The 22074-nt window shown below is 57.9% G+C and overlaps 1 protein-coding gene and 1 long non-coding RNA gene across 9 annotated transcripts; one reads left to right on the forward strand and one right to left on the reverse strand.

Moving 5' to 3' along the window:
• Window positions 1–467: 467 nt before the first annotated feature.
• On the forward strand, window positions 468–7315 carry LOC129051402 (uncharacterized). The gene is made up of 2 exons (XR_008515620.2): window positions 468–4574; window positions 5012–7315. It is a non-coding gene; the product is annotated as an uncharacterized LOC129051402 (long non-coding RNA).
• Window positions 6797–21816, reverse strand: UBTF (upstream binding transcription factor). Of its 8 annotated transcripts, none has more exons than XM_054537070.2 (21): window positions 21387–21516; window positions 18341–18465; window positions 16706–16881; window positions 16086–16169; window positions 15834–15989; window positions 13393–13457; window positions 12996–13116; window positions 12521–12631; window positions 12049–12182; window positions 11780–11921; window positions 11477–11518; window positions 11226–11339; window positions 10979–11134; window positions 10514–10669; window positions 10322–10432; window positions 9848–9936; window positions 9554–9743; window positions 8068–8115; window positions 7901–7972; window positions 7656–7799; window positions 6797–7569 (listed from the first exon to the last, which is right to left on the reverse strand). In XM_054537070.2, the coding sequence occupies exons 2-21, from the start codon at window positions 18396–18398 to the stop codon at window positions 7444–7446; spliced, it is 2295 nt and encodes a 764-aa protein (XP_054393045.1). In that variant the 5' UTR covers window positions 18399–18465; window positions 21387–21516; the 3' UTR covers window positions 6797–7443. The 8 variants fall into 8 exon arrangements, with proteins under 8 accessions (XP_054393045.1, XP_024090141.1, XP_024090140.1 ...); XM_024234373.3 differs by lacking the exon at window positions 21387–21516 and adding an exon at window positions 20909–21146; XM_024234372.3 differs by lacking the exon at window positions 21387–21516 and adding an exon at window positions 19616–19750.
• Window positions 21817–22074: the final 258 nt, after the last annotated feature.

Genomic DNA, 22074 nt, shown 5'->3' on the forward strand with positions numbered 1-22074 from the left:
GCGCGCCCCTCCCCCCGCCCCCCACTCCAGCCCGCCTCTCCCGGGCGGGGGGTGCGGCGCGAGCCCGGAGCGCGCGCGCGCGTGTGCCGCGACGGGAGGATGGATGGATGGAGCGAGCGAGAACGCGAGCGTGCGCGCGCGCACCCCTCTCTCCCTCCCTCTGCGCGGGCGCGAGGCCAAGCGCGAGCGCGCTCCAACCTCCTCCTCTTCCTCCTCCCGCCCCTCCCCAACACCCCGCCCTCCCCCTCCCTTCCTCTTCCTTCTTTCGCTTTCGCGCGCCCAGCGACTGCTCGCGCCTGCTAGAAGGGCCCGAGCGCGTGCATCTGCCCCGCGGCCGCAGCTCGGCAGCATTTGCTCCAGGGGGCGGGGACCGGGAGGGGAGGAGGGGCGCCACGCCGCCGTCCAAAGTACCGGCGGACGGGAACGGGGGCGGAGAGATGGGCGGGGCCTTCGCGGACCTCCCCGACCAATCGCCGGGAGGCCTCGGCCCGGGAGGCCCAATAAGATGGGGGTGGGTGGGGCGGCGTTCAAGGTGAGGTGCGCGGTGCGCTGGGGGCGGAGACGTTGTGCCGTCCCGGCCGGCTCGGGGGCGGGGGCAGCGGGTGGCGTCGAAAGAGAGCGCCGGCTGCCAACCGAGCCTGGGACGCCTTCCGGCCCAGGCTCCCCCGCCCTTCCCTCGGGGCTCCCCGCTCTCTTTCCCCCCCCCACCCCCCTCTCCCCCCTTTACCCCGAGGCGTGCAGCCACTTCTGTGAAGAGGCCAGACTTGAAGTGGGGCGCAGTTAGGACCTCGGGGCGGAAAGCCCGTGGAGCCGAAGGGGCTCGCCCGCGCCTCAGTTTTCCCGGTTTCTGGGCGGGTCTCAGCCCACTCCAGGCCTGCGAACCAACAAGCGGCCGAGATGAGGGTCCGCTGCTGAGGTCGGAGGCCGAACTGCGCCCTTCTGCGCAGAGCGCCCTCCCCGCCCCTCGTCCTAATTTAGATCCCACACCTGCTCGCCTTTCCTGCTTCCGGAACCCACGCTGGACCCCCAACCCCTCAGACAGCCTGCTTGGCACTGGCCAGATCCTTCCCCCGACCCAGTGCTGTTCCCCTGGGTGCAGCGTGTCCCTATGCTCACGCTCTCAGTTCCTCTTTACCTTAGGAAGGGGCAGGCCTTTTCCCAGCCGCCGTGGATGGCTGCATTGGCGCTTTCATCTCGGTTACTCTGCGTGTGGTGTCCTGGAACGGTTGTGTGACAGTCCTCTCCCCTCAAGAGATAAGATTAAAAAGGAGGATAGTCTGAAATCACATACTTGGAGCCATCTTTGGTTTTTAGTTTTCAGCAAATACCTATTTTTTTCTCACCGATTTCTCCCGAGAAACAGCAAACATTTATTGAGGCGATATTCCAGAGTAGTTCAGATCAGGCGTCTGATTTGAATTTAAATCGTTGGGCCTAGCAAATGAGTTTCCTGTGCCTCAGTTTCCTCTGTTGTCAGTGGGCATAATGATAGTCCTGTCTCCTTGCGTTGCTGTAGTGATTAACAAGTCAGTGCATGTGAAACTCTTAGCTCTGTGTAAGTGCTTGGTAAATCTTAGCTGTTATTCTTACGGTGCTCCAGGTGCTGGGATAAAAGATGATATAAGACAGTTGTGCTTCTTCAAGAAGTTCACTGTCTTGTGGATAGACAGACAGGATAATAATTGCAAAATCGTGTGACGAAAACAACAGAGAAAGAACAGAGGTAGCCAAAAGGAGACATCAAATGATGTAAAAGAGTTGGTCAAGAAAGGCTTCTTGGGCAGGGTGCGGTGGCCCAGGCCTGTAATCCCAGCACTTTGGGAGGCCAGGAGTTCGAGACCAGCCTGCAAAAATGCAAAAATTAGCTGGACGTGGTGGCGGGCTCCTGTAATCCCAGCTACTTGGGAGGCTTAGGCAGGAGAATCGCTTGAACCCGGGAGGCGGAGGTTGCGGTGAGCTGAGATTGCGCCACTGCACTCCAGCCTGGGCAACAGAGCGAGACTCCGTCTCAAAACAAAAAAGAAGACAAAGAAAAACTTCTTACAGAGGGAGATGAACCAGGTGAAGGTAGGCCAAGAAGGCATTGGACATCCCCAACTGGAAGCTTCAGAAGCATGGATCAAGCTGGAACAGAAGAGTGGGTGGCAGAGCAGCAGGAGGTGAGCAGGCTGGATCATACAGGACAAAGCAAAGTAGGTGTTGAAAAGTTTGTGGGCTTTAGCCTGTAAGCCGTGAGGAGTCCTCAAGGGGAATCATTCACCAGACTTATATTTTTAGTGGATCATGCTGGAGTGTGGTCTGGAGAATAATTTAGAAGCAGTAGATTTTTTGTTTTGTTTTGTTTTGTTTTTTTAGACAGCATTTTGCTCTGTCACTCAGGTGCGATCTCAGCTCACGGCAACTTCTGCCTCCCGGGTTCAAGCAATTCTCATGCCTCAGCCTCCTGAATAGCTGGGATTACCGGCGCACGGCACCACGCTCGGCTAATTTTTGTTTTGTGTTTTTAGTATAGACAGGGTTTCACCATGTTGGCCAGGCTGGTCTCGAACTTCTGACCTTAGGAGATCCGCCTGCCTCAGCCTCCCAAATGCTGGGATTACAGGCATAAACCACTGGGCCTGGCCAAAAGCAGTAGGTTTTTGTTATTGATTGAGATGTGTGGAGGAAAGGAGAGGGAGGTCTTGAAAACACCTTTAACTAGGATGGGGAACTCAAGGGAGGACATGGGAGGACACAGGGTGACTTCAGTCTGGGATATGTTGAGGTTACTGCGGGATCAGCTGATGGAGACCCGAAAGGTGGTTGAACTTAGATCTGGCACAGAGAAGTATGCTAGGTCTTCAGGAACTTCAACAACATAGCCTCAACCTTTGTTTTCTCTTACCTCCCGCCTCCTTTTCAGGAATTCTTTACTCCAGTGATGCTGATCTGTTTCTTACCTAAATATGCCCAGTACATTCTGCCCTAAGGAATTTGTGCCATGGCCAGAAAATCCTCCTGGCTTCTCCCTGTTTACCTAAATCCTTCCTCATATCCCCACCCATGGCCATCCTCATACCAAACTTCTTTACAACTAGACTGTACTATTCATTCTGTGCTTGGCCTGGGCTGCTCTGTGGTGGTGACCTCTTTGGGCACGTGCCCAGTCTCCACAGTTAGCACCAGTTCATAAACACTAAGGCCTGAGCTGGTCCTGACTCTGGGTGAGGCCCTGGGGTTACAGCAACAAGCAAGAGAGACACACAAACCTTGTCCTAGCGCAGCTTACAGCCTAGGAAGGCCTGATGTGAAGGAAATAAGGCCTGAGTGTGAAGGCATTCAGGCTGCTGAAGAAACGTATAGTGTGGAGACCCTTTTTCTCAGGAGTTCAGGGAAGGAAGTAGTCTTTTAAGTGGAGCCCTGAATTAACTAGGCAGAGAGAACACCATGTGTATAGGCCCTGGGAGACAGCATGTTATGTTCGAGACGTGAACGGTCAGTGTGGCTAGAGTCAGGGCAGGGCTAACAGGGGCAGCAGATCCCCAAGGGCCTTGTGGGCCAGACTTATTCACCCACTCAACAAATCTTTCTTGAGTGTCAAATGTATATCAGGCAGTTTCAGGTGCTGAGATTACTGTAATGAACAAGCAGATAAGGTGTCTTCTACTTGGGGAGATAGATAATGAACAAATACATAAACAAGAAGATGGAGGAGGCCTCTCTAGAGCAGGTGGTTGAGAAAGGCTTCTCTGTGAGAGGACATGTGAGTTGAGGCCTAAAGAATGAAACAAAAATCAGGTATGTGTAGAGTTGGAGGAATAGCCATTCTGGGCAGAGAGAACAGGTGCCAAGACCCTGCAGGTAGGCATGTTTGAGGAACAGAAGAGATCACTTGGTTGGATCGTTGTAAGTGGTTAGGAAGAGCAGGGTGAGAGAAGATAAGAGAAGGAATGCAGGGGCCAAGCCTTGTAGGGCCATGGTAAGACATGGTAAATTTTCAGTACAGAAATAATCAGATTTATTTCTGAGATAACTTTGGCTGCCATGTGAAGAATGGGCTGTAGGGGGCGAGAGTGGAAGTAGGAAGACCAGCTTTAGGAGGTCTTTGCAGAAGTTGAGCAATGATGGTGGCCTTAAATAGGATGGGAGTGGCAGCTGTGGGAGCTACCCTGTGGGAGGGGTTGACAGATTTGAGACAGCTTTAGGAAGTGGAATGGAGAGGTCTAGGTGATCGAACCTCGAGGTGAAAGGGAGAGAGGAGTCAAGGCCAATACTCTGCCTTCTAGGTTGAATGACTAAGCGTTTGGTAATCATTTCAGGTCTTGAGGTATGAGATGTCTGCAAGATATCCCAGGGGATGCAAGGGTGTCTACACAGGTCTGTAGCTTGGAAGAGCAGTCTCTGTCGGCACCACCTTTCGGAATGGTTGCATATGGGTGATAATGGGAGGTTGAAGGGAGAGACATGAACACCTGGGATAAAATGAGGAAGAGCTGACACCAACAGAGTAGACCAAGAAGGCAAAAGACAGACAAGTGTTCACCAGATGTAATGAACATGTTGGTGACCTTAGCAAGGAGCCTCAAAGGATGGTGGTAAGTGGGAGGCCAAGAGGCACAACAAGCTTTTTAGAAGTTTGGCCACTATAGGATAGGGGCAAGGGCTGGGAGAGAGTTCTCAGACAGGACCTGGGTCTGCAGCCCTTTGAGGTTCCAGGAACCCAGCCAAGGCCTGCGCAGGAAAGGGTGTCTTCCCTTAATCTCAGAGAGCGAGTCGTCCCAGCCCAGCCCAGCCCACTTCCCATCAGAGGCCTAGATGGTCTTAGGAAAGTCATCCTCAATCCTTAACCTTTAACCCGGGGTGGAGCTGAAGGCTCAAAGTGAGAGCGTGCTCCCTCAACTCCCCACGATAAGCCCTACACTAGGAAGGCTTGCACGCCCAGGGCGAACCCTTGACCCTAATAGCTCATCACCTCCAATTCCCCAAGACCATGTACTTTGGGTGAAAATGCATTTGTTCTCTAACTTCTCAGAGTCTTTAGTGGTCTCACAACCCAAGGTGAACAAATGGAATTGAGAAAAGGGCAAGAACAGTAGCACAGAACAATGTGAAGGTAGGTTGCCTATGGAATCTTTAGGGAAGAGGAAGATAGTTCTAGGAAGAAAAGGCAAATTGGCTTCAAGCATTTTTATAGATCAAACCTGTTGGGTCACCCCTGTGAACCTTCATTGATTCCAGTGACCAGACAGCAGTCAAACCTTTGTTTTTCACTTTATTATACAAAAAAGGGAAAACAAAACTTCCACAGTTGGCTTTAAGCATAGGCAGACACCTCTAAGCCACTCCCTCCCACCTCCCATGATACAAATTCAAGTTGTGGTGGTTGTTGAATCCTACAAAACACTCCTTAAATATTAGAAAAAAAGTTGGGGGCGGGGATGGGGGTCTTCCCACCCCAGCCATCCCATCCCAGTGCCAAAATGCACTCAAGAGTGACCTCTTACAGCACCAACACCCCCACCCTGACAGTCCTGTTTGTACTGTAAGAATTTTTCAATTTTTAAAACAGGAAAGAAAAAGTGCCCCATTCAAAGTTGTTTTTAAATGAAAATACATTCCACTGAAACACAACAGTGTAGGGGCATCCAAATAGGAAACTGGGGTTCTTTGCAGGGCTCTTGGGAAGAAATAGAACCTATAAACCCCTGTACTTAATTCCAGGATTAGGACAAAGGGGAATGGGAGTGGGGAGTGTCCCCCCCAGGCCTCCCCACCCCCAGCACCAAGGTCCAAGGCAAAGCAGAGACTGTCTGCCTTCCTTTGGGAGAGGGACCCACCAGCCTCTCTGGGACCAGGGCCCTTCACCGTTCCTGCTCCACCTCCGCGGCAGAGTTCCCGCTCTTCCCCCATTCCTTGGCTTTCATTCAGAGGGGGAAGGTGGAAAAGCACCAAGCCCCAATTTAATAGGTCATTGACATGACCATAAAAAAAGAACCCCCCAAATTTAGTCAACAAAAAAATAAGAACTACAGAGATAAGGTGGCTTGGCTTATTAAGAGTCAAGGACTCAAGGTACCAAAAAATACGGGAGATGGCTGGAAAGAGTTAGAGACAGCTGCAGATGCAGCTTTTGCAGACTTCTTGCCCAGCTGTGGGGTTGGGGGAGGAGGGAGCAGACCTGAGAAATTAAAGGAAATAGGGGGTGCTGGGAGGATTCAAGGAAGGCTGGAGGGATGTCTAAGTTAGGAGCTCCCAGCACATTTCTTGAAGCCCAGGTTCCGAGCCTGGGGTAGCCAGGCTTGGCCTCTCAGATGAACAGGGGAGGCCTTTTCCACCAAATACAAGCTTTAAGCTTCACACCATCTTGCCTGCCTTTCCGCCTTCCTGCTGGACAATGGAGACCAGCAGCTTGGATGCATGTGACTCTGGCAAAGGGAGCCTGGTCTGGGAAGCATCCGAGAATGGCTTCAGCACACTCCCCCTAATGGAATCAGAGACTGGGCAAAACAGAGGATGTGGAGAACGGGGCAGCCTCAGCCTGCTCCCACCAGGGTCAACATCTCCCGGCCCTCACCGACCCTTTTTCCAGATTCACAACAAACTGATGTGGGCTCTAGGACAGACCCCCTTACACACACACACACACACACACTCACACTCTCTCTTTTGCACACATCCACAGCTGCACCCATGCTATGTACAGGAACACACATACACATACTCTCTTCCACACACATCAAGACCATTTTTAAAAGGTTCCAAACCTACCCCTAAACCCTCCCTCTCCCAGAAATGACAACAGAGACGGCAGCCGAGATCGGTAGGAAACGTCTCGTTGACAGCTCAGAGCTTAAAAAAAAATATATACACATATATAAAAAACACTTCTGCCCCCTCCCCCATGAACGGGTCCAGGCAGCTCCTTCCTGCAGGGGGCAGGGGAGAGGGCCACCAGGGCAGCGCCTGTTTTCTTGAAGGCACCGACCCTCCTCTCCCCATGTTCCCTGCCTCCAGTTCCAATGCAGGGGTCCAGGTGGCAGGCCCCTCTGGGAAGGAATGGGTCTTCCCCAAGCTTCCACCCCACCTTGGATTGGGCCGTAGGTGTGGAGGGCCTCATCAAACTCTTTGGGACCCCCCACCCCCACTCTCCGGTCCATTGTCCATGCCGGAACCGCAAGTGCAGAAGTAGGTGGGGTGGGCCAGGCTGGTCTGGTGCTGGCTTAGTCTGATAGTTGCTGTCCCTGGAGGAGGACCCTCAAGGGCTGATGTCTCTGAGGCTGCAGCGTCCTGGCCTGGGCTCCTCCAGCCCCTTACCCCCACCGTATTTTTTTTTTTTTTAAAGAAAGAAAGAAAGTGGGGGAGGCCAGGGGGGCAGGGGACAGAACATGGGGGAGAAACAAAGGTGGTCAGTTGGGGAGGGGAGCCCCTGGGCTCTCCCTGGCTGCCCTGGGGTGGGGCTGAGCCTCAGTTGGAGTCAGAGTCTGAGGAGTCCCCTGAGGAGGAGGAGCTGGAGCTGCTGCCCTCGGACTCGTTGTCTTCATCCTCATCGTCATCCTCGTCGTCGTCTTCATCCTCGTCATCCTCTTCATTCTGGGGGGTGAGAAAGGATGTGGAGTCACCAGGTGGCCCTCCTGGCAGGACTCCCCTCCCCTCCCACTGTGCCCTGTCTGCCCCACCTCGTCCCCATCTTCGCTCTCGTCCTCGCTGCTGGACTCAGAGGAGTCCCCGCCATCTTCAGAGGAGTCCCCATTCTCATCATCTTCCTCTTCTTCATCCTCGTCCTCGTCATCCTCATCCTCTTCATCATCCTCCTCGGACTCCTTGGAGGGACGGAGGCACATCAGTGGTCTCTGGTCTCTGCCCAGCCATTCCAGGCAGTGCCCCCCGCCCCACGCCCCTGCATCTGGGAGGGGCTCCTTACCGACTTGGACTGCAGAGTAGTCCGGCTGGATTTGGGGTTTGGGCCTCGCAGCTTGGTCATGCTCTTACGTTTCTGCAGGATGGGGACACAAAGGTGGCAGCCATGAGTTCCAGACACCCCTGAATTCCCCCACCCCTACCCCACTGCTGCTCTGCTCCCAGACTCACGTTGGAGATGTACTCTTTGTATGCTGCACGGTCCTGGGGAGACAGGCTCTGGGGGAGACAGAGGCGGCAAGGGTTGGAACATAGCCAACTACTGCTGACTGAGCATGCTGGCCCAGTGCTAGGCAGTGGGCTGAGCATTTATATATCATCACCCCATCTTACCCCTCCCAGGCTCCCTAGATTTTGGGTCTCTGCAGAGAGCCCCTGGGATCTGAGAACACAGCTCTAATTTTTTTTTGAAACAGGGTCTTGCTCTGTCACCCAGGCTGGAGTGCAGTGGCACAATCTCAGCTCACTGCAGCCTTGACCTTCCCAGGCTCAAGTGATCCTTCCAACTCAGCCTCCAGAGTAGCTGGGACTACAGGCATGTACCACCACACCATGCTACCTTATAATTTTTTGTAGAGATAGCAGTCTCACTATGTCGCACAGGATGGTCTTGAACTCCTGGCCTCAAGTGATCCTTCACACCTTGGGCTCCCAAAGTGCTAGGATTACAGGCATGAGCCACTGCGCTGGCCCCAAACTCTAGTATTTCTGCTTCTGATGCCCAGAGTCCTTCTCTAAACCACTAAGACTGTTGGTTTTCACATTTTCCCTGTTGCTTTTCGCAAATGGAAGCTCCTATCAGAGTCCTCCTCACTCCAAAGAAGTGCCCCCGTGATGAGTCAGCCTGGCATCATCAACCACACCCCAACACCAAACCCTTGAGCCACCGATGAGGCAGTGGGGCTCACCAAACTCCTGAAACAGCAAATTCCCACAATCATCCTGGGTCCTTGGCCAACCTGCCTCGGTGAGTGGGAAGGACACAGGTGATTCTCTCCACTTTATAGATCTGACTACTCAACCAAAGCACAGAGGGGAAGCACAAAGGCCAGGAGTCTAGGAAAGGTCCTGTGGTCCCGGATGGGGGAGGAAAAGGCAGTCTGATTTGGATTCTTCTACTTACTGTGTGACCTTGGGCAAGTTACTTAACCTCTCTGAGCCTTGGTTTCCTTATTTTTAAAAGGGTGATAGTGGCTGTGGACGGTGGCTCAAGCCTGTAATCCCAGCGCTTTGGGAGGCCGAGGTGGGCGGATCACATGAGGTCAGGAGTTCAGACCAGCCTGCCCAACATGGTGAAACCCCATCTCTACTAAAAATACAAAAATTAGCCAGGTGTTGTGGTACACGTCTGTAGCCCCAGCTACTCTGGAGAGTGTGGAAGGAGAATCGCTTGAACCTGGGAGGTGGAGGTTGCAGTGAGCCAAGCCTGCACCACTGTACTCCAGCCTGGGGAAGAGAGCAAGACTGTCTCAAAAAATAAAATAAAAAAAAAAAATAAAAGGGGGATAGTGACCGTTATCCTGAAGAATTGCGAGGGCATGGAATGAAATCATGAATGAGACCAACCAGCACAAGTGGGTGGATGGGCCAGGCTGGGCTGGTGCTGGCTTAGTCTGATGCCTCTCTGTTCCTTCCAAGGGGTCCCTTGCCCTCTCACCTTGACCCAGAGGTCCAGGTGCACCTTGTACTGCTTTTGCTGCTCCTCGGCCAGCTTTTTGTAGTGCTCCTTCTGGCTCTGGGAGATGCGCTGCCAGCGGCTGCCAATCTCCACCATGCGCTCCTTCAGTGGCAGGTGGTTCAGCTCCCCATTGGACAGCAGCTCCTGGGAGAACTTCTGGTAACCGTTCCTGGGAGGTGGGGGTGGTACAAGGAGGGTCAGGACCCCAACAAAGCAGCCGTCCAGCCCTGACCCTCTCCCACCTCCAGGGCAGGCTCCAACCCCCAGGCTCACATGGGAGGCTTCTTGGGTTCTCCCTGGAATTTCATCTTCTTGGAAGAATTTGTAGCAGCTGGAGGTGCCCGCATCTCACTCAGCTCTCTCTGGAGGGAGGAAAGGTCACACTCACCCCCCAGTCCCACCCCCAAAATAGTGCTGCCTTCTGCCTCATGCCATCAGCACCTTAGCTGGCTGTCTTTCTGTGCCAGGGTGGAGGAGAAACAGGTAGCTAGTGAGCAACTTCCTAACAGCTCACGTCTGAAGCAGGCACCACAGTTTACAAGTGCTTTCACAACTGCTCGCATCCCCCGAGTCAGCCTGGAGGTTAGCAATGTCACCCCCACCTTACTGATGAGAGGGGTTCAGAGAAGGAAGCTGAGACTTGCTAAGAGTCACAGACCAAGGCTGGGCCTTCTTGCTCAGAGCTGTCCAACCAAAGGGGAGTTCCTGAGCTTTCAATGAATGGGGTGGCCCCAGCCCCATTCCTACCTCGTATCGCTTTTGGTCTTCGGCTGCCTTCTTTATCCACATCAGTTTCTCCTTCTTTTCCATGTTATTCCAGGTCATTTCCATGGCTTTCAAGGCCTTCACCCGGTCATTCTGGGGACCGATAAGGGTATCAGCCGTGGGAGGGGTCACCCGGGGCTAGAGGCGGCAGTACTACCCTTTCCCACCCGTCACCTTGAAGCGGGCCAGGTAGTCGCCGATAACGCTCTGTTGCCAGATCTCCTCAGCTCTTTTGGGGGACTCGGGCAGCTTGCCCCGTTCCTCGCGCTCCCCGCCGGGCTTCCTCTCCGACTGAGCCTTGAGCGCCGCCTCCCGGGCCTTGTACTTGGCCTGCGGGGATGGCCCGGGCGTCAGCCTTCCACCCACCCCCAGGGGGCGCGCGCTCCCCGCGCAGCAGCCCAGGCGCTCCCGCCGGCGGGCAGAGGCGTGGGCTGGTGCAGATGTCTCCCGCCTGGGGCTCGCCACCGCGGCGTTCAGCTGACAGCTTCCCGCCTTCCGGCTGCTGGGCGCCGGCCCCACGTCCCAGCCCAGGCACCGCGTGGCTCAGGCGGCCAGGGGCGAGGTGGCACGGCCCGCCAAGGGGAGGAGGGGGCCCTGGCAGCCCCCCTGGGGGCAGAGCGCTCCGCCAGGCAGCCTGACCTTCTTCTTCTCAGACAGGTCGTTCCACATTCGGGCCAGCAGGCGGGTCAGCTCGCTCTCGGAGAGCTCAGGCCGCTCCTCCTGCAGCTGCCGCCGCTTCTCCTCCGAGAAGATGAACATGGCCGACACGGGCCGCTTGGGCTTCTCCGAGCCGCCCTGTCCAGGTGCAGAGGGTCGGGGTCCGTGGGTGCTGCCAGGGAGCCCAGTCTTGCCCACCCCCGCCTGTGCGGCCGCACCCTCTGCCCACCTTGCCCCCTTCCTGGGCTGGCTTCTTGGAGGCGGGGCTGGTGGCCTGCTTCTTGTTGATGTTCAGCATCTTCTCTTCCCCCAAGACCCGCTGCTGCTCCTCCTCAGGCAGGCTCTGGACAGGAAAGAGGAGCACGGGGCTGCATGCCCGGCACCCAGACTGCATGGTGCCCTATATCCAGGGGCTCACCAGGGCTCTGCCTGCCAAGTCCCAGTCTTCTCTGCCCACTGCCCCACCGGAGGAACACTCACCTCGAGGAAACGGAGCAGCTCCACCTCGTAATCTTTCTTTTTCTGGGAAAGTGAGTGGAGTCAGGATCAGTCTGGAGACAGTGTCACCACAGACCCTGCAGTACTCGGAGGACAGTGACCTTCAGCGGGCCTCCAGAGCCTGGGTGTGGGCTGGACTCCCTGCCTGGACGGGCTCAGCCCAGCCCCACACTGTATTGGAGGCAGGTACCCAAGGCACACGCCACCAGGGACTCACTGGCCCAAGATGGGATCAGACCTCATGCTTCAAAACCCCAAGGCAGGGTGGCCCCTGCCACAGCTCACCTGGTCACACTTCTTGTGATAGGCGTCCTTCTCCTTCTGGGACAGCAGCTTCCACTGCTGGCTGCACAGCACCATGCGCTCCGTGCTGGGCACGTCCTTCATGTTGGCCATGAGCTCTGCGCAGTACAGCGAGTAGCTGTTCCTATCAGAGCCGCGGGGGTAGAGACGCGCAGCCCGTGAGCGAGCAGGGCAGCAGGCCTTCTCACCTGCAGAGCCCAGCCCAACTTCCCAGCTGCCCACTCGCCCACCCACCCCAGGGCAACGCTCACGGAGGTGGCTTGGTGGGTCGCCCGTCAAACTTGTCCTTGAGCTGGCGTTCAGCCTTGGTGAGGGTGGACTTGGTGATACCCTCCTCACTGATGTTCAGCTCTGGGTGCTTCTGGATATAGTCTCTCATGATCTCCTGCAGAGCCAGGTGGGGGGACGGAGGGTAATGGGGTGTGGAGTTAGCTGGGGGCAGGGGCAGGGGGAGAGCCGCTGGGGAGGGCAGGCAGGGAGCAAAGCTGGGGGTGGCTGCGCGTCAGTGGTGTCACACGAGACGTGGTGCCCTGCCCTGCCCTAGCCTGAGATCTCATGGGGGTGGGGGGTAGGGAAGGTAGGGGCAGAGGTGAGGGGCCCAGAAGGCCCCTCCCTCAACAGAGGGATGGGGAGTGACACCTCCCGCAGAGTGCGGTGGCCACGGAGTCGGAGGGCAGAGGCTCGTGAAGAGCCGGACGGGGAGGAGCGCAGCGGAAGCCTAACCTCGTACTCCTTCCGCTGCTCCAGGGCCTTATGAATCCATTTCAGCCTCTTTTTGTCCGAGAGCTGAGACCACTGCTTCCCCAGGGAGTCCTTCACCTCCTTCGTAGTGGCCTGCAAACCAAAAGCCGTCAGACACGCACAAGCAGCCGGGGGCAGGGGGAGGGGGGAAGGGGGAAGGGGGCACAGAGGCCCCCGCCCCCTCAGGCCATGGGAGGTCACATCAGTGTCCCCCACAGGCCAGGAGGGGAAGGCGGAGAGGCGGGGATCCCGCCTGGGTGCAAGGGGACTGGCTCATACACGCACGCACACACGCACACGCTCGCACGCCAGCTGGCCCGGGCCCTGTCCATGCAGCCCACCCCTGGGGAGGGGCCTCCTCTCCTGCTCCCCTGCACCGTGCCCGGCCGACCTGGCGCGGCTCCCCCCTGGCCACCGCCGTGCATCCTCCACCCCGAACCCTTGGCCGGACACTCACATCTGGCCGCACTTTGAGATACACCTTCTTCTCGTGGGTGTACCACAGCTGCTGGGGGGTTTTGGGCTTCTCTGGGATGTCCGATTTCTTGGCATTCTGGATTAGGTCAGGGTGATCCTCCCTAGCCAGGACACGGGGAGCAAGGATCAGCAGGGGACGCTGCCAGGGCAGACTCAAGCTAGCTGCCCCACCCACCAAGCCTCCTGGCCTTTCAGCTGGGGCTCAGTGGGACGGTGGCTGCCTGCCTGTCTCTGCCCCGAGCATGACACACTAGGGCTCACATGTGACCCATCCTCTTCCATGCCTCAGAGATGGCAAACTCAAGGCTCTGGCCAGGGTTAGCCTATTCTGCTGCCCCCAGTGCCCCGTGGCCCTCCTCTGGGATCCACTGCCTTACCTGAATCGGGCCAGGTTTCGCTCGAACTCCTGTTTCTCTCTCTGGAAGTCCTGAATATATTTCATCTGGGGGGAGGAGGGGATGGGGTCACCCAGGACCCAAGGGTATCTCACCCTGAGCTATGAAGGCCACCCAGACCCCTCCTCGCTGGCTCTTCTGCCTCCCACGCTGTGATGCAGGGAGTGGAGGCTGGCGCCCTGCCCGCCTCCTGGCGGGACTCACCACAGAGCAGACCTGCTGGCTTCTACCACAGATGGTGGGAGCTGCAGGGGTTGCCCAGACACTGAATCCTACATCCTATTCTCTCCTGAGCGAGAGTCCCAGAAGGGGGCCGTGGCATTACCCACGGTCACACAGCGCACAGTGGCAGCGCTGAGGCTCCCCCACTCGTTTCTCCAACACCACAGAACTCTCACAGTGGAGTCGGGTGCAGGCCTTGCTCCTGTCACTCCCTCTTCTCACTGTCTGTGGCAGCTGACATTAGTCTGTCCCCTTGTAGGTAGCCTCTACATCTATGGCCAGGGCTGGGCTGAGTCCTGTTCCCAAGGCATGAGGGGAGATTGTGTGGAGGGGAACCCAGAGTGAGTTCTTCCAATACAAGTCTCAGCCAGCTACCCTGCATCTTCCGGCCCAGTTCTGACACCATCACCTTCTTCTCTTTTCTCCAGGATCCCGGCTGTCTGGCCCCTCCAGCCCTCCCTCCCTCAGCCCACTCATTCTTTCCCACCACTTCGCTTCCCTTCCCTTCATCATCCCCTTTTTAGCCTCCCCACTCTCACCTCACTCCCTCCCTGCATCTTTCCCCACTTCTCCATAGTCTCCCTCTTGTTCCTCCTTTCCAATGTGTCTCTTTCTCTTCCTCATCGACCTTCTCTCTTGGCTCCCACACAATGTCCATCTCTTCTTTCATCCTCGCGGCTCACAAGAGTGGCACTGGCAGGTGCCAGGAGCTCATGGCAATTGAACCCAACCCCTGCCTCTTATAGAAGCACCACGCATAGCGAGGCAGTGCTCCTTTCCCACAGTTCCCACAGAAAACCAGAAGCAGAGCTCAGCCTCCTCTTCCCCCATCTCAGTCCTCCTCAGACAAAACAGTTTTAGAGCTGGAGGGCACCACACAGAACTGCCTCACCTCACATAAAGACCAGGCCCACAGAAGTGAAATGACTTACCAAAGGCCCCATACACAGCGATTCAGTGGCAGAGCCAGGAGAACAGGCCCAAGTCTTGTGTCCCCCAGGACAGCACCTTGTCCACTCTACCAGTTTCTTCTGGCCTTCCCTGGCTCTGACTCTAGAGCTTGGCCTCTCCCTCCCATCCCATGAGAGTGTTTGCGTGTGTGCAGTCAACTGTCCAACATCCTCATCAAAGGGGTCAACAGTTCCAGCAATCCATACCCCTCTGCTTGGTGGTGGTTGCAGACAGCTGCCTTCTTTTTTGGGTACGGCACCAAGGGCATGTGAGTCTGCAGCCAGGGTATGCCAACCAGGAAAAAGGGCTACTCATAGCATGGCAGCGGCCAGTGCCCCCTTTTGAGAACTGGCTGTGTATGACTTTGTTTTCTCTCTAAGCAGATGTGCTTCTTGTCTTTCCTGCTGCCCTTCCCCATCTATCCCTGGCTCTGTCTCCTTGTCCAGTGTCTCTTCTTTGTGTCCTCTGTCCCCATCCCATCTTCCTCGTGTCCCATCTGCAGGCTCCTCCAATGTTTTGCTGCCTATCTCTGGGAGGGACCTCCTAAGCTCTGTGACTGCAGCCCTGCCTGGGAGGCTTGGGCAACCCTCCACCCAGAGTTAATGCTTTGATGGTCTGGGACAGTGCCCGACCTCTGCAAGGAACAGTATGAGGCCAGGAGGGACAATGTGTGTCCTTGAGTGAACACGTGTGCGTGAAGAAGGAAGTGCACTTCACAGGTGGACATGGCAGTAACAGCACTGGACTGGGACTCTGGGGCACTAAATCCTGCTCTAGCATCAACAGTCGTGTCACCTGGGACACTTAACCCTCCTGCACCTCAGTTCCTTGCCCACAAAACTGGGATAACCTTTTCCTGGGGTTACTTTTATAAAGACATTGCAAGTATCAAATGAGACCATGACGGGAAACGTCATAGAGGGTGAAGAAGTGCTGCGCAGCCTAACAGTGAGGATGGGTGTATGGGGGAGAGAGAGCTTGATGAAACAGAATGCTGTGGGTTTTCTGTAGGGGGAAAGGTTGGTCTGAGCATCTGCTGTCTGATTTACATCTGTGATGGTGCCTGTGCCTGACCATGTGTGGACCAAGGAAGGGGCAATCAGGTGTGGCTGCCCAGGACCTATTCTGCTGTGCTGACTCACCCTCATCCCTGATGCCAGGTTTCTCCAAGGCCTACCTCCAACTGACCCACACCACACCAGCTGCTCCCAGCCTCGCCCCTCCTCCCACCTTATCTCTCCTCCCCCCACCTTCTTCTTCTCCGGAAGCTCCTTGTATTTCTTGGACAGAATCTTGGTTAGGTCCAGGTTGCTCATCTCAGGGTGGAGTTTCGCATACTTGGCCCGCTTCTCCATGAAGAAGCGGAAATAAGGGGTCAGGGGCTTCTTTGGGAAGTCTGGGTGTTTCTGGAAGAAGGGACAAGGACATAATGGAGGTCAAATACATCCGTTCTTTGGACCTTTCCTCCCATACCCCTCGTGTTCCTCCTCCTAGTAACTCACCTTGAGCTTTTTGCCTTTGTAAGGATTTTTAACATGTTCCTGAGCATCGAGGATCAATTCTGTCAATGTACGGAACTTCCTCACCTGGAGGAAGAGGGGTGGAAGGGGAAGTTAGGAAAAGGAAAATGCCACACAGTAGCATACCCCCATCTTATAACGGGTCTCTTCTACTCTTTACTAGACTAAATTTACCAAAGAAGAGCAGAGGCCAACAGCCAAATGAAGCAGGCAGCATGACACCTAGGCACTGGCCCATGCCTACCGCAGAGGCCCAGGCAGTCAGTACACACCAAAGGCCAGCAACAAGGGGACTAACTGACCTCAACCTGGTGGTCCATGCTAGCACCTCCGTCAATCTCAGCGTGCAATCTCAGCACAGCTCAGGCTGTTCGGCTCAAGACCACTCAGATAGAAAGTGGCTAACTTTAAGCCAGGGCTGTCAACCATGCCACCTCCCAAAATGCAAAGGGGCAGGTAGAGAGCTAACGGGAGACCACATGAACGCCTCTCCTGGTCTCTTTCCTTCCTGTTTACAGCCTGTTTCACTTCCCCCACCACGCTGAGTGGGGGTATGTGTGCACGTGTATGTGTGTGTGTGTCAGAAAAGGGGGATCAGTTACCTCATTAGAAATCTCCACCCATTTGAGCTTGCACATGTCTCCAGAAAAGTCCTTAAATGCTACTTTTTCCCAGTCCATATGTGATTCGGTGGTTTTGAACTTGGAGCTGTCATTGGATGGAAGGTTGTTCTTCATGCATTCCAGCAAAGTCAGCATGTCTTCCTGGGACCAACGGTCTGGTAAAGGGTAACAGAGGCCATCATGCCTGGCTCATGCTATCCCCCCGATCTGTTCCCCAGTTCTTGAGTGCTCAACTCTTCCTCCCTAGGGCATCGCAGCCCCTGGTTGCTTCCCATCTGAAGGCAGAGACAAGATATGGCTCAGCCCTAAGGAAACTGTGGCCATACTGGATCAGGGCAGAGACTCCAGTCCAGACCATGCTATACCTAGAAAGCCAGGCTTGAACTCAAGTCTGGCTTGCTTCAAAGCTATTATCATTTCTACTGTGCCAAGCTGCAACGGGCAGCTATTTGCTGTAAGGGGAAGAGGGGTGGAAATGAAGGTACAGTCATTCAGGGCTTTGTGGGAAACGAGGTAACTTGTCAGAGAAGGAGGGAAGCAGGGAGGCAATATATCTAAATGTGCTGCCAAGTTCAAGTTCTGAGTGGATATTCTAAATGTGCAACAACTGAGAATGGGGTGTGGACAGTAAGGAAAACCCATGCAGATGTCTCTCCTGCACAGCTGGAAACCAATGTTAGAGATACCTACCATCCCCTAGCCCCTTAAAGCAGATCAAGGGAGAATTTCTGGCAAATAAGAAAAAGGAAACAGAAGCAGGATACAGGGCAGCTCCGAGGCAAGGTAGGCAGGTGCACAAAAACTCTCAGGGCCCTGCTCCAGGGAGAAACCCCAGAATTACAAGCTGTCTTGTCAGCCCAACTACCCAGGGAACCAAGACCAGGTCTGGAACAGTTATTTTCAACCACTGAAATGCAGCCCCAGAGAGCTCTAGGCCTCTGTGGATGGGCTGGGAGAATAGCCACCCAAGGCCAGAAGTCAAAAGGGCTCTCCATTTTCATTTGCATCTCGTAACCTAGGCCAGAGATTCTGCAGAATGGGCCACATGGATCCATAATCCCCTCTCCCCTCAATGTCCCACAAGCATGGCCAGCTGCCCAGCTTCATCCTACCCTCTATCCTCATCTAGACTGGATCACTGCTGAATGGGGCAGAGATCTAGTTGAGTACATATATCCCATGGCTTGGGGGCTAAAACCACCAAAACAGCCCTTTTCTCCATCTGCCTCTAAAAAACCTCATGGTCTTCCTAAAAAGCCTGAGAAGCCTTCCCCAACCCCTTCCTGACCCTTCCTCTACACTCATACTTCCTCCCATTCCAGGACACTGGGCTGGGACACACTTCAGGCTGAATGGGAACCTCAGAATGCAGGCCTCCTCTAACACAGAGGGTGAGGGACAGGGAGAGAGAGGAGGTGAGCCACTCCAGGCCAAATAATTTAGATTCAGCCAAACCCCAAGTGTGGGCGATGCTTGATTCATAAATACTCAAGGCACTTTCTCCCCCAGTTCAGTGTATGCAGACTGAAAAAGCCCTTGAAGAAGGGAGTGAGCCCCGCAGCCACGAGGGAAAGAGGGTTTAAGTTTCAGAGGGCCGGGGGTGGATGCCCCTACCTTGGCCTTTGGGGGCGGCCATTTCCAGGTCTGTGGGGCAGTCGGCTTCTCCGTTCATCCTCCAGCTGTCCAGCCACCTCCTCGGTCGTGCTGGCCGGGCAACCCGGGGTCAAAGCCACCTCACCCTTTGGAAGACATACCAGTTCCCACTCAGGAAGGTTGAGAGGTGAACGACTTTCTAACCCTCCCCGCCCAGAGTAGGAGGGGGCAGGTCCACACTCTCAGAGACCCAGCCATGACCTTATTAGACTTAACGGGTCTATGGGAGTGGGAGTGCGCCCCTCCTCTTCTTCGTGACCCCCTCCCCCAGCCCCTGCAGCCCAGCTCCGCGGCGCGCGCCCTCCCCTGCCCACGCGAGGGCCTGCTCCTAGCTCCCGCGTGCAGCGAGCGCCCGCCCTCCGCCCCCCTTCCCAACCCCAGCCAAAAAAAAAAAAAAAAGAAAAAAATCTCCTCCTCCTCGGAGCGCCCGCCCCGGGGAGGCCCCAGGCTGGAGGGCGGGGGAAGAGGAAGGGCGGGTAAAGGGCGCGCGCGGCCACGGAAGCGTGCACGCGCCCCAGTCTCCTCCTCCCGCCTCCCCCCGGCCGGTTCCCCCCGCCTCCGCAACCCGGCGGGGACCCGGACGCAGCGCAGCCGCCGCCAGCCCCGGAGCGCAGCGGCCGCACCGCCCCCGGGGACCGGATCCGGATTCCCGCCGCTCCCCCCTCCCGGGCTCCCTTCGCCGTCCCCGCCCGCACAGGCGGGCAAGCAGCCGGAGAGAAGCGGCCTAGCCTGCCCCCCGCCCCCGAGCCACCCACCCCGGCCAGAGGCGCCGCCACCGCCCAACCACCCCGACGCGCACGGAGGAGCCCGGCACAGAGGCGCGACCGCGGCGGGAACCGCCGCCTCCTCCCCCGAGCCTGCGGCCCAGCCCCGCCGGCGCCCCCGCCCCGGCCTCCGGGGAGCCGAGCCAAGGAGAGGGCGGGAGGACGGCGGCCGGGAGGCGGGGGCGCAGCGCTCACCGGCCCCGCCGCCCCCTCCGGCGGCCGGGGAGAACTGCGCCTGCCGGCTCCGAGAAGCGCGGGCTCCTCCGCCAGCGGCCGGGGCTCGGCTCAGGCCTCGCTTCCTGCCTTCCCCTCCCCCGGCTCTCGGCGTCCTCCCAAGTGCCCTGATCTGCTCGCGCCCGGTCCCCTGCTCGGTGGTCGCTTCGGGTCCCCGCTGGGCGCCCACCGCATCCCGCGGTTCGCTCCCTGACGTCCGGCCCCGACCCCAGCGCGCGTCCCCAGCCGCCTCGGTTACCCGGCGCAGCGCGGCCTCCGGGCTTCCCGCTCCGGCGGCTCCCTCCCCGGCTCTGAGTGGCGGCGCCCTCCCCCGCTCGGCCGGGCACAGCCGCAGCTCCCTCCCGCGGCGGCAGCGGCTCCTCCTCCGGGCGAGGCGGCGGCGCTGGGGCGGCGGCTGCTGCTGCTGTGGCGGCGGCGGCGGCTGTGGCTGCTGCCTGCTGCTCCTCGCGGCGAAAAGCACAAAGCACAGCGCCCTCCGCCTGCAGGCAGCCCGCCCGCCGCCGGCCCCGGCCTCAGCTCGCACACCCCCCGCCGCCGCCGCAGCCTCAGCCGCCGGAGCGGGGAGGAGGAGGGAGAAGGGAGGAGGAGGAGCGGGAGGGGGGGCGGGAGAAGCGGGGCAGCGAGCGCGTCCTTCCCCGTAGAGCGCACACCGACCCCCGGGGAGCGAGCGCCAGCCCGCCCGCCTCGCCGGCTCCGCTCCCTCCCACAGCCTGCCCGGGCGGGCTCCGCGGGGGGCAGCTGGGAGGAGGGGCGGGAGCTGGGGGGACCCGGGCGGCCGAGGCGGAGGGAAGGAAGGAGGGGAGGGGGGTGGTGGTGGTGGTGGTGGTGCTGGTGGCGGCGGCGGCTGCTGCTGCTGCTGCTGCCGCCGCCGGGGAAGGGGGGGGGGCCGGGGCAGGGAGACACGCAGCCGTCCGGATGGCGGCGGGGCTCGGAGCCGAGGCGGGCGGGCGGGCGCCGAGAGCGACCTCGCCAGACCCGCGGGGGAACTAGCAGGCTTCGCCGGCGCGGGAGGGAGGGCCGAGGCGCGGCCGCGGAGAGGGTGCCCGGAGGGGCCCCCGGCGTCCGGGAAGGCTCGGGAGGCGCCCACAGCCCTGCTCCGGAGCTCTCTCCCAAGTCCTCCCAGCTCAGACTAGGGCTTCCAGACCAGCTCTCTCCCGCCTCCCGGAGCGAGCGGTCCGCGCCCACCCTCATCCCCCGGAGCGCGGCCACTGGTTTGGGGCGCACGCACGCCGATCGCGGCGTCCAGCTTCGGTGCCTACCTCGCGGTCCTCTCATTGCCGAACGGCACATACGAAACTTAAACCCCAAAAACTAAAACCTCTGCATTAAAAAAAAAAAAAAATCCCCGTTGCTCTTTACACCCCGGAAACGGCAAGGGAACGACGGGCTCCGGCGGAGAGGCCGCTGTGGGAGCCGGTTCAATCCAACTCGGCATGGCTCCCCAGGCCTGCCCGGGCGCATGGAGATCGGCGCCGCCGCCACTTGTAGCAACCCCTTTCCCCCGAAATCCGCGGCGCCCGGGCTCACTTACCGAGCGTGTGGATGGGAGCGCAGGCCGGGGGCACCTGGGAGCACGGCGGGCCGAACAGTCGAGCCGCAGCTCCGCTGCAGCCGACGCCGGGGCAGCGAGTCGCTAGACAAAGCCCGAGATGGCGAAGCGGAGCGACGGCTAATGGCGAGCCCCACGCGCCGCGCTCCGCCCGCCCCGCTCCGCCCGCCCGCCCGCCCGCCTCGGCGCAGCGCAGCGCCGCTCCGAGCGCTTGCCCGTCAGAGCCGCCTCGGCGCCGCCGCCTCCCGGGCCACCCCGGCCTCGCCTGGCCCCTCCGCCTCCTCCGGGCGGCTCAGCCTCACCCCTTCCCTCCCACTGCTCTAGGGGTTGCACAAAAAAATTTTTTTTTTCTTTAAAGAAAAATGGTTTTCTTCTTTTTTTTTTCTTTTTCTTTTTTTTCTTTTTTGCAGGGCGGGCATGTTGAGACTTTTGGATCTTTCTGCCCCCAGCTCGCACTCACCTGCGGAGCCGCCGGGAGGGCTAAGGGTGGGGGCGCGCGGGGCTGGAGCCGGCGAGCGCGGGTTGAAAGCCAGCCAAGCTCTGCAGCGCCCGACCCGGGCGTGTACGCCGCCGCCAGTCCCCGCAGAGAAATCGTCCTCCTACCCCCGCCTCCATCGCTCTGCGTTTCTCTTCCAATCAGCCGGTCGCTTGGTGGCTCCTCCATTCTCCGGCCAAGCCCAGCTGCCTAGAGCGAGCTCCACTCCTCCATCTGTTCGCCGGGGTCCTCGCTCCCCTGCCGGGGCCGGCGAGACGGCGTGAGGCCGGAGGGGGATTTGCAAGGAAACCTGCCTGCTTCCCGCTCCCATTGCTCCATCCCCGCTGCCTCCTGCCTCCTGCTTCTCTCCTGCGTCTTTCCAACTCTCCCCTGTCGCCACTGGTGTGTGTCTGAGTGTGAGCGCGGTTTTTTTTTTTTTTTTTTTTTTTTTTTTATTGCTCTTTGCTTTTGCAACCCTGAAGCAAAAGGGAGGGGGGGTAGTTACAGAAAAAAAAAAAAAGAGAGAGAGAGAAAGAAGCTCTTAGATTTGCAACACATCGGAAAACCGGGGGAGCACCCCGCCTTATCCGATCTCCATGCTCCGCGAGGGCCTTCCGGGTTTTAGGACAAGCTTCTCAATGTCCCTTGCTTCGCTGGGTTTAGGATCCGAGGA

Source organism: Pongo abelii, chromosome 19 (assembly GCF_028885655.2).
Source record: "Pongo abelii isolate AG06213 chromosome 19, NHGRI_mPonAbe1-v2.0_pri, whole genome shotgun sequence".
Classification (NCBI taxonomy): Eukaryota; Metazoa; Chordata; class Mammalia; order Primates; family Hominidae; genus Pongo; species Pongo abelii.

What these genes read in the sequence shown, in the direction of transcription:
- UBTF (XM_054537070.2), bottom strand. Translation starts at nt 18,398, where the DNA reads ATGAACGGAGAAGCCGACTGCCCCACAGACCTGGAAATGGCCGCCCCC. An exon ending in ATCACAAGAAGTGTGACCAG is followed by an intron (nt 11,519 to 11,779) that starts GTGAGCTGTGGC and finishes TCACTTTCCCAG; the next exon opens with AAAAAGAAAGATTACGAGGT. An exon ending in AGCTGCTCCGTTTCCTCGAG is followed by an intron (nt 11,340 to 11,476) that starts GTGAGTGTTCCT and finishes TTTCCTGTCCAG; the next exon opens with AGCCTGCCTGAGGAGGAGCA.